General features: G+C 42.0%; 1 protein-coding gene across 1 annotated transcript; it reads right to left on the bottom strand.

Annotated features, from left to right (window-relative positions):
• Positions 1-4,647: 4,647 nt before the first annotated feature.
• Positions 4,648-11,822, bottom strand: DENND10 (DENN domain containing 10). Its single transcript, XM_058841956.1, has 9 exons — positions 11,722-11,822; positions 11,034-11,230; positions 9,851-9,930; positions 8,222-8,370; positions 7,927-8,038; positions 7,424-7,524; positions 6,244-6,351; positions 5,600-5,694; positions 4,648-4,939 (listed from the first exon to the last, which is right to left on the bottom strand). Exons 1-9 carry the CDS (start codon positions 11,765-11,767, stop codon positions 4,763-4,765), a joined length of 1,065 nt encoding a protein of 354 aa, XP_058697939.1. The 5' UTR covers positions 11,768-11,822; the 3' UTR covers positions 4,648-4,762.
• Between the last annotated feature and the right edge of the window lie 1,411 nt (positions 11,823-13,233).

The raw sequence follows: 13,233 nt of genomic DNA, 5'->3' as shown, positions 1-13,233 counted from the left end.
CATGGTGGGAGGTTAGAACTAGATGATCTTTACGGTCACTTCCAACCCAAACCATTCCATTATTCTACCACAGGGTCAGGTGGAATAGGCTTAAGCCTCAGCCTGCCTCTCTGGGTGAAGTGTTTGTTTTCTTCCAAGCCTTTAATAGCAGAGGCACAGATAACATCCTGAGTGAAATTAGCTAAACATGTTTCTCTGTTCCTATTTCAGTCACATACCAAGGGCAAATCCAGAAGGGGTCTGATTCTACTCTCCATAAACAGTAACTGGCACTACAGTGAAGACCTGCACCTCTCCCCACTCCTTTTTTAAACATAATTTAAGAATGGCTAAAGTAAATGCTATTTACATGAACCACAGTGGGAACAAGTGAAAAAAACCCCAAACCTAAGAGCAGAGCAAAGCCAGCAAATAGAAGAGAATATATTGGTGAACTTTGGATTGTCATGGTAACTAGACAAGCTATAAATTCACTGGCAGCACACTTGGATGTTTTAAGCAAATTGATGTCATTACAACTCCATGAGTAAGGCTTCTGGAATAGGTCTGGTAATAGTTTCTGTTTTTACAGCTGCCCCTTCTCAAACTCCACCAGCTCCTTACTGAATTCTTGAGTTGAAATTTGCCATATTAAACTCAGCTCCTTCAGGATTATCAAATACCAGTTTCCCCAATGTTTCTATTGCCCTAACCAGAATTCTCCAGAAGAGGAGGGCAGGTGCCTGCCATTTATCAGCCTGGTCGAGTCAGCTGCCCCAAATCAGGGCAGGGAAAATATGTTGCTAAAAGGGCCGTGGCATCCTCAGCCTTGAACCAGTCCTTGAGATGAGAACTGCCAGGACCAGACACCTGGTAGTCCAGAGGTACAAGTCAGGGAACAAGACTGGGACAAGCAGCAAAGCCTCACATTTGTAGGACCTGGGAAGAGGAAGCCTTGCCCTTTGTAATGTGGAATAGATTAACCACATACCAGCCCAAGGCAGGTCTGTCTCCTGCCTTAGCTGGCTCTTGTATTAAGTGACAGTGCATTAGTGGTGGAACCAGTTTAAGTTGTGGTGAATGACAACAGATGGAAGCTTTCAGCTTCAAGGAAAACAGAAGTCTTAATACAGCACAAGATGCTGTGCCTCACCCACTCAGCTTCTCATCTTGAAATGTAGGAAAATCCAGTGAGGCTTTCAGGCTCCTTTCATGTAGCTTAAAAAACAGTCAGCCACTCCCATGTGAAGAAATACTGAGATCAAAGCCTTTCTCAGCTGGAGCTGTGTCCTTGCTTTACCCCCAGGCCTGTAACACAGCCATGCTGCTTTTCCCTTTTCCCCACATGCTGGGGGTGGAGGAAGGAAGGATGAAGGCAGGGAGGGAGTCCTGCACTGCAGCTCCTTCCCTGTCAGACAGCAAACACCACACGCTGCAGTGTCACTCAGGAAGGAGCTGTTCCCCAGGCTTTGGAGTGTCCTCCCATTCCACATCACTCAGCAGCTCCGAGGAATGACTTCACCTGCCCAGAGATGCTCTGACTCAAACTCCAGGAGCCAGCTGCCTGGGGCAGGGTGTAAGGCACGATGAGGCAGCTGGGAACTCCCTCCACTGAGCTTTATGGCTTGTTTTTTATCGAGGAATGGAGCTGCTTCAACTGACATCTCACACACCACGAGTAACAAACCCTCAGCAGCCATTTCAGGAGCAGTCAGAGGCTAAATGCAGAAGCAGCCAGGACGTTTAAGAAAGATTCTGTCTCATGTCCCGTGTCAAGTTTTACAAGTTTTCAGGTTACAAAACATTACACTGCTCTCCATTGAACATTTCCCCCTTCACACCATTTCCCCCTTTCCCCCATTTGCCTGCAGGGGAAACAGGGCAGGGCAGCTCATACCAGGAACTAAAACCCCAGGGATGAAAGCAGTAAGTAACCCAATTTACTCAGCAAAATCTCAACTGCAGGGACTGAGTGTTAATCCTGCTCCCCTTTGGAAGCCTCTGCCCTGTTCACTCTTTACCTTCCATTTCTGCAAACATAATGGAGATATTATGGCACAGGAGCCATTCACCATTTTATATTTCTCCAAGAACAGAAAGGTAGTAAGGTGAAAAGGTATGAATAAAATTCCATTTTAAAGGGCCTTTGCTTCTAGGAGGAAGAAAGGATGTCATCTGACTGCAGAAGAGCAACTGCATCCAGAGTCTGCCTGTGTGCCTCCTGGGGAAAGGGAAGTGAGAAAGAAGTAGAAATATTTTCCTGTCCAGACCTTGCATTTTTTTCTATTTTATTTTAAACATTTTTGAAAGGAAACAGTGTCAAAAGTCATTAAGAAAATGCAAGAACATTAAGACAATCCTTTGAACACACTGAAACTGAAGGGGGCCAATAAATCTTGTACAGTGCTGATAAAAATCAGCAATGACAGAAGTGTTTGAACATTTCCAACCTAAAGACCAAACCATAGCTCAATCCCAGTATTGCAAAACTAAGAGCTAAGGCCTGTGGCTCTATGGCCACAACTATTCAAGAATAAATTTACATAAATTAAAGGGTAGACTGTTCAGGAATTTTTTAATAGGCATAAGCATGCTATGAGTCCAGTTCCTTAAGTGCAAAATTGTATTTCATCTGTGTTGCACAAACATCAGGAGATCTAATACAACACTGAAATTTTCAACTGAAATATTTCCAGAACAGAAATCAAAACAGGCATTCAAGGTTTAGTTTGCAGCTGAGCTCCTCTGCTTTGTGTGGTTGTCTCTAGATATGCTTTAAGGCAGTTTGTTAATAAGAAACAATGGGAAATTCTTCTCAGTTACACTCTGGTGTTAAGACAAGCTGGCTGAAGCAGATTCAGGTTCTCCTTGGTGAAAGAATTCCATTTCAGTGGACTTTAAAGTAGGTCCTGAATAGAATTTTCAGCACAGTTTTGCAGCTCTTCTAATCCGACTGTTTTATAGGTCCCAAAATAGAAGCAGCAATATTAAAGAACCATTAACAAAAACCATTAATGGGCAAATGGGGAAAAAAGCTGTGGAGCACTTACAGGGAAACAAAGGCAGTTGCAATATTTTACTCAGAAGTTAAAAAATTACATGCTACTGTGTTCAGACTTCAGACTAAGTGTTTAAAGCAGAATTTTAAACCCCTGAAAATAGGGGATTGTTCTGAAGCACTTTCATTTCCTGACTGTAATAACCACCCCATATATACACAGATGCCACATTCCTTAATCACATTCTAAAATAGATTCCCTTAAGGTATCATACATAGCAAAAGGACACCTCTTTTTCCAACCAATATTGCTTGCACATAGTTATTGATAAGCTCTACCAGTTTCAGAATAGCAAACATCCAATTATTTAACAATATAAATATTGGTTACTAAAGTTTTAATCATAAGTATAAAATCTCTATGTAAAACCACATGCTACAACATATCTGTACAAAGGCCAGGAAAAAGGCTATTTTTTCTTTTAACAAAGTGCTACTGCAGAATTAACTGATTTGTTGTGGACGTTTCTGAACAAATACAGATTGTTTGGCTCAGAGCATTTCCTTACAGACTCTAAATTCTTCTCAGAAGATTGTAAAGCAGTTAGTTTCAGGCTGCTCAGTAAAAAAACAAAACAAAACAAAAAAAACCACCCCAAACCCGTCCCCCCCTCAAAAAAAGAAAACCAAAACCACTCTTGAGTTATGGCTGTGCAACCAAACAAGCAGGTAAATTTTAATTTTCTCTAAACTCTTTCTCAGTTTTCACTATGACTTCAGAAGTTCCCATCTAGATTTAATCTACACAGAGCACCATCAGACAGTACCTGTGTTACAGCTCCAGCCATTCATGAAGCTGCTGCTCTAGCTGTGGCAGCTGGCCATTTGAGCATTCCTGGTGCATAAGGCTTTGACTCATCTTTCATATGGATCAGGAATGAATGGCCAGGTCTCTCCTCAGCTGAGAGCCCCAACAACTTCTTAAATGACTCCAGCTGTAAGGCAGCACTTGTCCATGACCCCCCCTAGGAAGTGCCACTTCAAGCACAGTAATCCTGTGTCTTATCAGAGGCATGGGATGGAGTGAAAGGGGGGAAACCTCTAAGGCAAGAGTCCAAAAGAGGTGCTCAACTCACACCTGAGGTTCAAAATATCCCTTCCTTTTCATACTAAGGCTACCACATCAGATTTTCTCAGACATCCTTTATTCACACCTAGACACTTTCAAGTAGAAAGAGAGAACTTGTCCATTTATTTGGGATTTCCAGGTATCAGGCAGTCCAGAGCAAGAGCAGCATCTGACAGGCTGACATCCCTGGAAGCCCAGCAGGAGCACTCAGAGCAGCTGCATGTTCAGGGTGTCCCTGTGCAGAGATCAGCACAACCCAGCTGTGCAGGGCTCACAGCAGCTGTGTTCCAGACCCCAGGCAGACAAGTTAGAGCTGTCCAGCCTCTGAGATGTGCAGGACAAACAGCCACTACACTGATATCTGCCACAGCCTGGACACACTGGCCTGTGCTACTTGTACATCCATTCACTTTGTGGTGTGAAATACAGGAGCCATAGGTACACTTTTAATAGTTGGGGGGAGATAATAACACCAGGAATGTTCCCAAATATGTCTCCATATGTTCCCAGTCAAGCTCCAATATTCTGCATTACATCATGGTAACTAGGACATTGACTCACACCTTTAGTTTTTCACATAAAATACCAGGTATACCTATCTGGGTGGCAGAGACAATTTTTTCAGAATTGGTCCATAACACTGCAGTGCATCAAAATCAGATTTTGAGCATTTGTTCAGCAGCTGCTAAATGAAAAAGGAAGTTTTCTGTGGCTGGTGGAAATCGCTTTTGTTTCAGGGCCTCAGCATTAAGGGTTGGTTTTTCATTGCCGTCAGAAACTTCAGTAAGTGAGGCTAAAGTAGCCAAGATTTCTTTTGTCTTCAGAGAAATGTCCTTAAGGAACAGAAAAACAAACAACCATGAATATAGTATTATGTATTAAAAGGTTTACACATACACTTAAAATAAAAAATCAATACAGAACAAAAAAAGGAAATAATGATAAATAAATAGCTCATTTAAAATAAAAACCCCATTTATTTTAAGGTAACCTTGTAATAGTTCCTAAGCCTGCTCTCATGCCATACTGGATAAAGGATGCACAACCACTCCTCTCCTGACCCTACTGAGTTACGTGACTAAGTCACTCAGTTGTGAAATGTCTATTATTAGATGGGGGAGGGAGTGATAAAATGCCATCATCATAAAAATCAGGTTTTATACTAAGAAGCCATATTTAGCAGGACCTTTTCAAGGTATTGGTAATAGTAATGATAAAGCATTGAGGAAAATCCATGCTTTGTGGAATAAAACTGGGAAATCAATCTTACAATCAATAGAATTTCTGAACTTTCTTCAGCAATGTAGTTACTCAAGAGATAATATAAATCAAGTAAGTTATCCTTAAGAACCTGCATGATGAATAAAAATGCTCATTTTTAAAAAGGCAGAAGGTAGAAGAGACTGATTCTCAGTGACACTCTTCCTCCTACTCCCTCCTTCTGCCAAGATTTAGCAATAGAAGTTAATTAGATTTAAAAATAAAATATTAACCTTAATGACTTGGCTGTCTGATTTATCTGGATCTTCTGCAGATTGAACAATTAGTTGTCCAATTTCTTTGTGAAGTTTTCCCATTGTCATTGCCTCTGTGTAAGAAAAAAAAAAAAACCCACAAATAAAATCACCTTTTTTGTGACACCTAGAAATGCATATGAATAACACACCAAACTGAAGAATCTTTTCATGACTGCCATTTGAAATCTGTTGGTAAAGGCAATTATCTTGTATCAACAGCCAGTACCTCTGAAGTGGCCCAAAGCAGTGATAAGGAGCAGCAAGATGATAAGCAACACACAAGGATTTCTTTCAAATGATGCCCAGTCTTCAAATATTTAATGATATGTTTTTCTAAAAATTCATGTAATACCTCTCCATTCAGCTGGAAGTCTCTTCCATGTCTAATATGCATGTTATGAAATCTCAGTTGTGCATTTGTTGGAAAACAAAGCACATCTTTCTGAATTCCAACTTTAACCAGTCTTCCAGGGTGGCAATCAAATGAAGACAGAAATTTACATACTGACTTTTCAAAATCTGGATGGAAGAAGGATCAAGATTGTTTGACCTACAGGAAGGCTGAGCAATTACTGTCAACTCTGGAATAAACTAAATCCAAAATATAAACAGCAACCAACCTTTTACTACAGGTGAAACTGTAATTTCACTGTCTGCCAAATTCACATACACGTCATAGAGGTCTGATCTACTGCTCACTTCAGAGTCTGTAAATCCAGCGATGTAACCTAGAGCATGGAATTGAGCAAGATTAGGTTCTTCATAAATAAAATCAAAAATCACAGTCCTAAAGTCTATTCTAACAGTATTTGACACAATATCCACTAGACACAGGAGGTTGTTCTCGATACAATCATTCAACAAGTGTTCAGCAGATGTGTCATTTCCAAGGAGCTTAAAAATTGACTTCTAAAACTGCCTTGAGCATGGATTAGCTGCTAACACTACAGCAATATCACCAAGTTACCAATCCGAAATTTTAAAACTCTTCCTACCTTCCTACTAAAATCACTCATTTCCAACTTTCTCATTACAAAAATCTCCACTCTGGGGCCTCTTGCCACAAAGTCAGTATTAGATTGGAACAGAGGAATAAACACAGCAGATTTTCTTATTTATAGCATGTCAGGTGAGCAAACTTGGAGCAGTTTTTCTCCGTGGAAGATGCTTTGTGAGCTGTAGAAATGTTGAAGGTGAGTAGTCTTCCTGCTCATATTCTACATAAAGAAGCCTCTTAATGGCCACATGATGTGTCACAGTAACCTCTGCATAAAGCAAGGGCCTGGATTATGCATTAAGCACTATGCACACACAGCACTGTGTCACAATGACCAAACTCCAACAGGTGAAGTTTACCTGTGCTTAGGAGCCTAAGATTTCACTGACATCAAAACAGAAGTCTGGGACTTCAAAGTTAGGAATTATAAAAAAACATTCCATTACTAGTGATGTGTGGAAGCTGGGAAAAGTATCTTATCTAAATGAGCTGCTTCTCTAAAACAGGAAGATTTTCAATCCCTCCAATCAAAGCATCAAAAAAGTCTCAAGGCTGCTTTGCATCTGTGATTAGAGATAGACTGATGTGGATCCACCCAAAGCCACCAGATTAACTAATTATCTTCCCACATACTTGTTTAGTTGGTTTGCCCTTTCCAGAGGAAATGATGTTTAGCTTTGATCAGTAGAATTAATAGCAAAATAACCCTTTTTTCCCTCCAAAGTTCCCTGATGCAGAACTTTGCAGCAACAGAAGCTGAAATTGAATTTTCCTGGTATTTTTGATTAATATATTATCACTACCTGTACAAGCTTTTAAGGCTTCCAGTTCCTCCTCATTTAGATGCACATATGAATGAAGAATTGACCAGTCTTGTCGATGCCACACTAAAGCAGGCAAAGTCCTGGGGAGATTATGGTGCAACTTGAGACACAGTGGATTTTTACTTACACTTACTAAAGCTACACAGTAAAAATTGCATGCCATGAAAAAGAACAATTATTACTAGGTCTCATTTGGGGGGGTATATGTGTATATATATATATATGTTATATATATTTATGTATATGAACTGTAAAGATTTCTGCTATCAGTGCAAGCAGAGTTTATCACTCATTCCACCATTAAATTTTTCTGAGTTGAGCCAACATACAGCTAAACCTTAAGAAGGATTAAGCAGAATTTCTATAAACATGTTTAAGATACTTTTTTTTTTTCCCTTAAAATACAGGTTTTTTTCTCTATGAAGGTTCCAAATTTGGTGGACTTCTGGGGGTGGGTGGGAAGGAAGGAATTGATAAAGTACCTGGTAAATTCCTGGATAGCTTCTATTCTAGGATGGTACACTACAATTCTCTTCTTTAACATCAGTGCAGTATATAAAATAACTGTTTCCATTCCAAACTGAGACACTATATCTAGAAAAGAAGGGAAATTATTTTCTAGAAGATACATATGCTGATATCATATTTTTGAAGAATCTTAATAATAACAGCACAGGTAACAGTGTCAGCACAGCTTACTTGAAGCATACATGAAAACAAGATTGTATTTTAGGCTGTAAGCAAGAAATCAGAATAGAGACTCTGGCAGAGATTAACCTTTGATGGAGCCAGCAAGGTAAGCCTTCCGAGCATCAAAGTCCTTGCTGAGGAAGGATCCATTTTCTTCACTTTGGCAGATGCCCTTTGTAAGGACTGCAATGTAACTCTCCATCATTTTAACTGGACTTCCATGCTTCAAGTAGATTCTGTGTGAAAAGGAGAGAATCTGGTATTTTAACTGCATCAGTGCACCAATATTTATATGAAAAATTAAAAATCAGTATCCCAGATAGCAATATTGCTGGCAATAATTCTTATTCTGGACACTTGGCTGAGGTTTTAAATACTAAACTAGAAATCTTCCAACACGCACACGAACATGTCTATCTTGGAATTTAAAATAACCCTATTTTATTTTAGCTTTCTGTTTTATGAATGAAGCAACACAGACTAAGATAGAAACACACCCCAAAGGTGTAGGCAGGTGTCCAGACAAAGGACTCTTTGCAGACTTGGAAGGTGTCTGCTTAATGAAAAAGCAACTACCACAGTAACTCCTGTTATTACATGCACACTATGACTACATAGCTTTTAATCTTTTATCCAAGTATCTTTTGCCATTCTTCTGTACTCTTTGCTAAGTGATGAAAGAAAAATATAAACATGTCCTTGATACTCATTAAAAACCCAAAACTACACAGAAGAAGCACACAGAGAACCTATGCACTGTCTTCCAGGAAGAAGAGAGATGCTGTAACCTATTTTACAGGTTAAGATATTTCAGGAATAGCACTGAAGCTGTCAACTACACATTTTCCATGTCAGCTATAGCACAAAGCTACATCACATTTGAAACTCAATTATTATCATGCTTAGAAGAATCCATTCTAGATTTGAAAGGAAGTACTAGCTGGTAAATCAGCAGAAATGTGATCCACAGTGAATCTAAGTATTTCATCTATCATATCTCAGTCTTTCAGTGCCCTGCAGAATTGGTAAGCTTGAAGACATTCCCAAGTCTGCATTATATATAGTAAGTCCCAAGAGCACAAAAACCTCAGAATTGCATCTAATTAGCTGCAAAATCTCAGGGAATACTCTTGGTATCAGGAACTGGGACTGAACTAACTCAGAAACTGAAGGAAAAGCAAAATAAGAAGCAAAGAGAGAGCATGAGAATGGGGACATGAACGGAAGTGAGTAAACAAGACAAGGAAATGAGGTTTTCTGGTTGGAAGAGGGCTCTCACTTCCCTATAGGAAAAGCAAAACCATCCCCGGGTGCTGTGCTTAGCTCAGAGGAGCTGCAAGCAGCATCTATGAAGATGTTGTGCAGGGATGCAAGTCATTCACTATACACATCTTTGAGTCAGTCTTTGAGCCCAGCACTGACATCTTCCCAAACATTTACACTTTTTAAAAATACATTCTCAGAGAAAATGAGTGTGAGGGTGGTGGTATGTATCTGGTGAAGACACACATTAAAACTCAATGAACATCTGACACTCACCCAACACTTTCTTTATACAACAAGCTCAAATCAAGGACTTTTATCATCTGATTTCATTTGTAGGACTGAGTTTCCAGCAATTTGTTTGAACAAACGCAACACAATGAATTCAACCTTTTGCTTTGGCAAGATCTAAGCATGCACACAGCAGTACCTAAGGCCAGCTTTTATACAGACCTACAGAGGATCCTGGTGAAGGCTGCATACTTCTCTGGGTTGAAGTCTTGGGCAGTCAGCACAATGGAGAAGTGGGTCACCTGCACATGACACAGGGGCAGAAACACACAGAGCTCAGCTAATCACCCCACACAAACAGTGTCACTTTATTTCAAAGACCCAAGTTCCTAACTGCAGGAGTGGCCTGGACAGAGGACTTGTGATGTGCCTCAGCTCTACTACAAACTGTCCTTTGCTTAACCTACAAACAAGAGTTGCTTTCCTCTAATCTCATGAAGTTATTAAAAAACAGAAAGACATTTTTCTTCCCCACAGCAGGCAGGAAACTTCCAGAATTTGTTGCCAAGGGAGGCTGCGGAAGCAGACAGCATGGACATATTTAGAAAGAGACTGGAAAAAATACACAGATAACTGGCCCACAAACAGAACTACACTAGCTTCCTCAATCAAATGATTGTGTGCTGGGACAGCACAAGACTGAAAGTCTGCAGACAACAACCAGGCTTATGTGTCCTCCTGAAAGAGCATCTCCCACTGCAACTATTGAAGACAGCACTGTGACATTTAATTTTATTTTACTTCATAGGAAATATAAACTTGGAGTGAGGAAAGGCAAGCAACATTCTGCTGTGGGCATACAAAATTACCACATTATCTTCCTACTTAACAACATAGCATGAAACATGAAAACTGAACAGACTTAACTGACAGTTTAATGATTTCATAACAGGAAAAAGACAGAAGATACAACTGTATTTGCTGTCTTCCAGTAATCAACGCAGTCGAAAAGGAAGTTCCTACGTAACTCTATCATTTGGGGAAAAAAGGCAGCAGGTTCTATAGGAACAAGATTCTGAACACTATGAAACAAACTTTGTAGAGAGAAAAAAATGCTGAACTTGAAATGCAAATTAACTACAAACAGCAGCATGAAATAGCATTTGTATGTAAACACAAAGAACTGGGTAATGAATATCTCAATCATTCTGTAATTCCATGTCTTGGTGACAAATGAAACATAGACCAGCTGGACACCTGGACAAAGCTGTATCTGTGAGCACACAACACCTTGAATCCCTTCTCTTTCTCACATTTCTCTCCATGGGAAAAGACTGCTGTAACCCACAGAGGAAGCTCTGCAGAAGCCCTCCCTGCATTCTACTGAGACCCTGCCAGGTCATACCTTTTTCAAAGCTGGAGAATCTTGAACTTCTACCGTTGTGATGTAGAACCAAGACCTTTTATACTGGCCAAACACAAACGTATGGAGCAATTTGTTTTCATCTGTAAGGCAGCACTTTCGAAGCAACAGAGTCCTCAGTTCAGCTGTTACGGATGGATAACACCAAACCCACAAAGCATCTCCGTTGGTGTCTTTTTCTATGGTGGAAAGATGTTCACTGTGAGAATGCCAAACAGCAGCAAGGAAGTAAATTGATGGGTTAATCAGGTTTGTTTCCTGGAATCAGATTAAAATTCCACCTTACACTAACCCTAGACATCCAGTTCTGCCACTGCAGTTTAAGCCTTAAGGCAGGAATTCTGATACGAATTTTATTTTTAAAATATTAATACATCTCCATTCTTGACCTGCTTCACGAGGGCAAAGAAGCACCAAGTTTGAATGCACATTCAACATGAGCATGGTATTGAGGAACAAGCACCCGGACCAGCTTATTTATGATTTTCCCTAGTTCTGATTTCGCAACACAAACCTCGGAAGCCGCGAATTTCAGACACTTCGGCCGAGTTATGCACGGCTTAGCTCTGCAACAGGCAGAGCCAGCACCCCCGGCACCGCCCGGGCCCGCGGCCTCAGCGCGCCGGGCCCCGGTACCGCCCCGGCCCGGTCCGGCTCCCCCGGCCCTCACCGATCAGCCCCACGGCCCGTAGCAGCTGCGCCTCCGGCTCTGCCATCTTCGCTCCGCCGCCTTCCGCCCGCCCGGCCCCGCTCCGCCCGCCGGGGCCCGCCCGGCCCTCACGGCGCCGCTCCGCCCGGCCGGGCCCGCCCCCCCGCCATTTACTGAGCGCTCCCGGCGCCTTCTTCCTCCGGGACCCGCCCGCCTGTTCTCCGGCGGCAACGCGGAAAACGGAGAAAACGCTGTGGGAAAAACGTGTCTTTTCTGTTGTCTGCGTCACAGAATGACAGCACAGTTCAGGTTGGAAGGACCACGGAGCTCAGCCGGTGCTCAAGCAGGTTCCCAGAGCATGGTACTCAGGAGCGTGTCCAGACGGCGTTTGGGCATCTCCTGTGAGGGAGACTGCAGACCCTCCGTGGGCAGTGTCCCAGTGAGTGATTACTGCAAAATATAGTTCTTCCTCGTATGCAGGTGGAATTCCGTGTGTGTGCCTGTTGCCTCTTGTCCTATTGCTGGACACCACCGAGCAGAGCCTGGTCCCTCCTCTGACACCTCCCTTCAGATAGTGACAGACATGGATGAGATCCCTGCTCAGTTGTCTCCTCTCCAGGCTGAACAGGTCCAGCTCTCTCAGCCTTTCCCCAAAGCTGAGGAGCTCGGGTGCCATCATCATCTCTGCAGCCCTCTGTAAGTCACAGGGCAGAGTTCATGTGAAATGTTACACAAAAGGAGGGTGGCCCTGCTGGCAACCACCTCCTGAAGTCAGGGCCAGGAGCCATACCCTGAGTAACCCAAAACACAGACATCCCTGTGTTTCTACACAGCCTGGATAAAGGCTGGCTTGTGCCCAAGTGGGGACTGGGTGGTGTGAGGAAGTCATGGAAGAAGAACAGCTATTCCTGAGTAACTCCATGCATCAGCAAGTTTATTGAGAATGTAAGGATCTCATTTGCAAGTTTGGATGAACAGTGGCACCTGAACGTTGGACTCCATGTTCTTAAGGGTCTTTTCCAACCTAAATGATTCTAGGAATACCATGACACTTATTAGAAGAAACTTCTGAAATAACTGGGATTAACTAGAGGAGCATCAGAAGCTGCTAAAAAAATGTGAAGTTCTGAGAGACCTGGCTAGGGAACACCCTAAGGGGCAGCCTGCCATATGATTGTCATCCAGTCATGAAGCACACACATTAAATATACTCAACTACCACATAGGAAGAGACGTGACAAGACAGATAAAAGCTGCTCCGGATACAAAATTGTCTTGATCCCAGCCTGGAGGGCTTTCAGGAACTTGAGAGATCCAAAACCATGGAGTGGGCTGCGCAATAGCAAATCCAGCAGTAAGTACCAGGCAGGGCAGCTGCAGTCCCCATGAGTGGCTGTCACCACTGGCTCCGGTGACATGGGCACAGCTGCCACCCAGACCTCAGGTAGCCACCCGACAGACATAACATTTGATTGACTTATTTATAATTAATTTTATGAACACAAGAAAAGCACTTGATCAGTACCTTAAGTA

The sequence above is a fragment of the Poecile atricapillus genome, chromosome 6 (assembly GCF_030490865.1).
Source record: "Poecile atricapillus isolate bPoeAtr1 chromosome 6, bPoeAtr1.hap1, whole genome shotgun sequence".
NCBI classification, from domain to species: domain Eukaryota; kingdom Metazoa; phylum Chordata; class Aves; order Passeriformes; family Paridae; genus Poecile; species Poecile atricapillus.
This window is presented reverse-complemented; position numbering and strand designations above follow the sequence as displayed.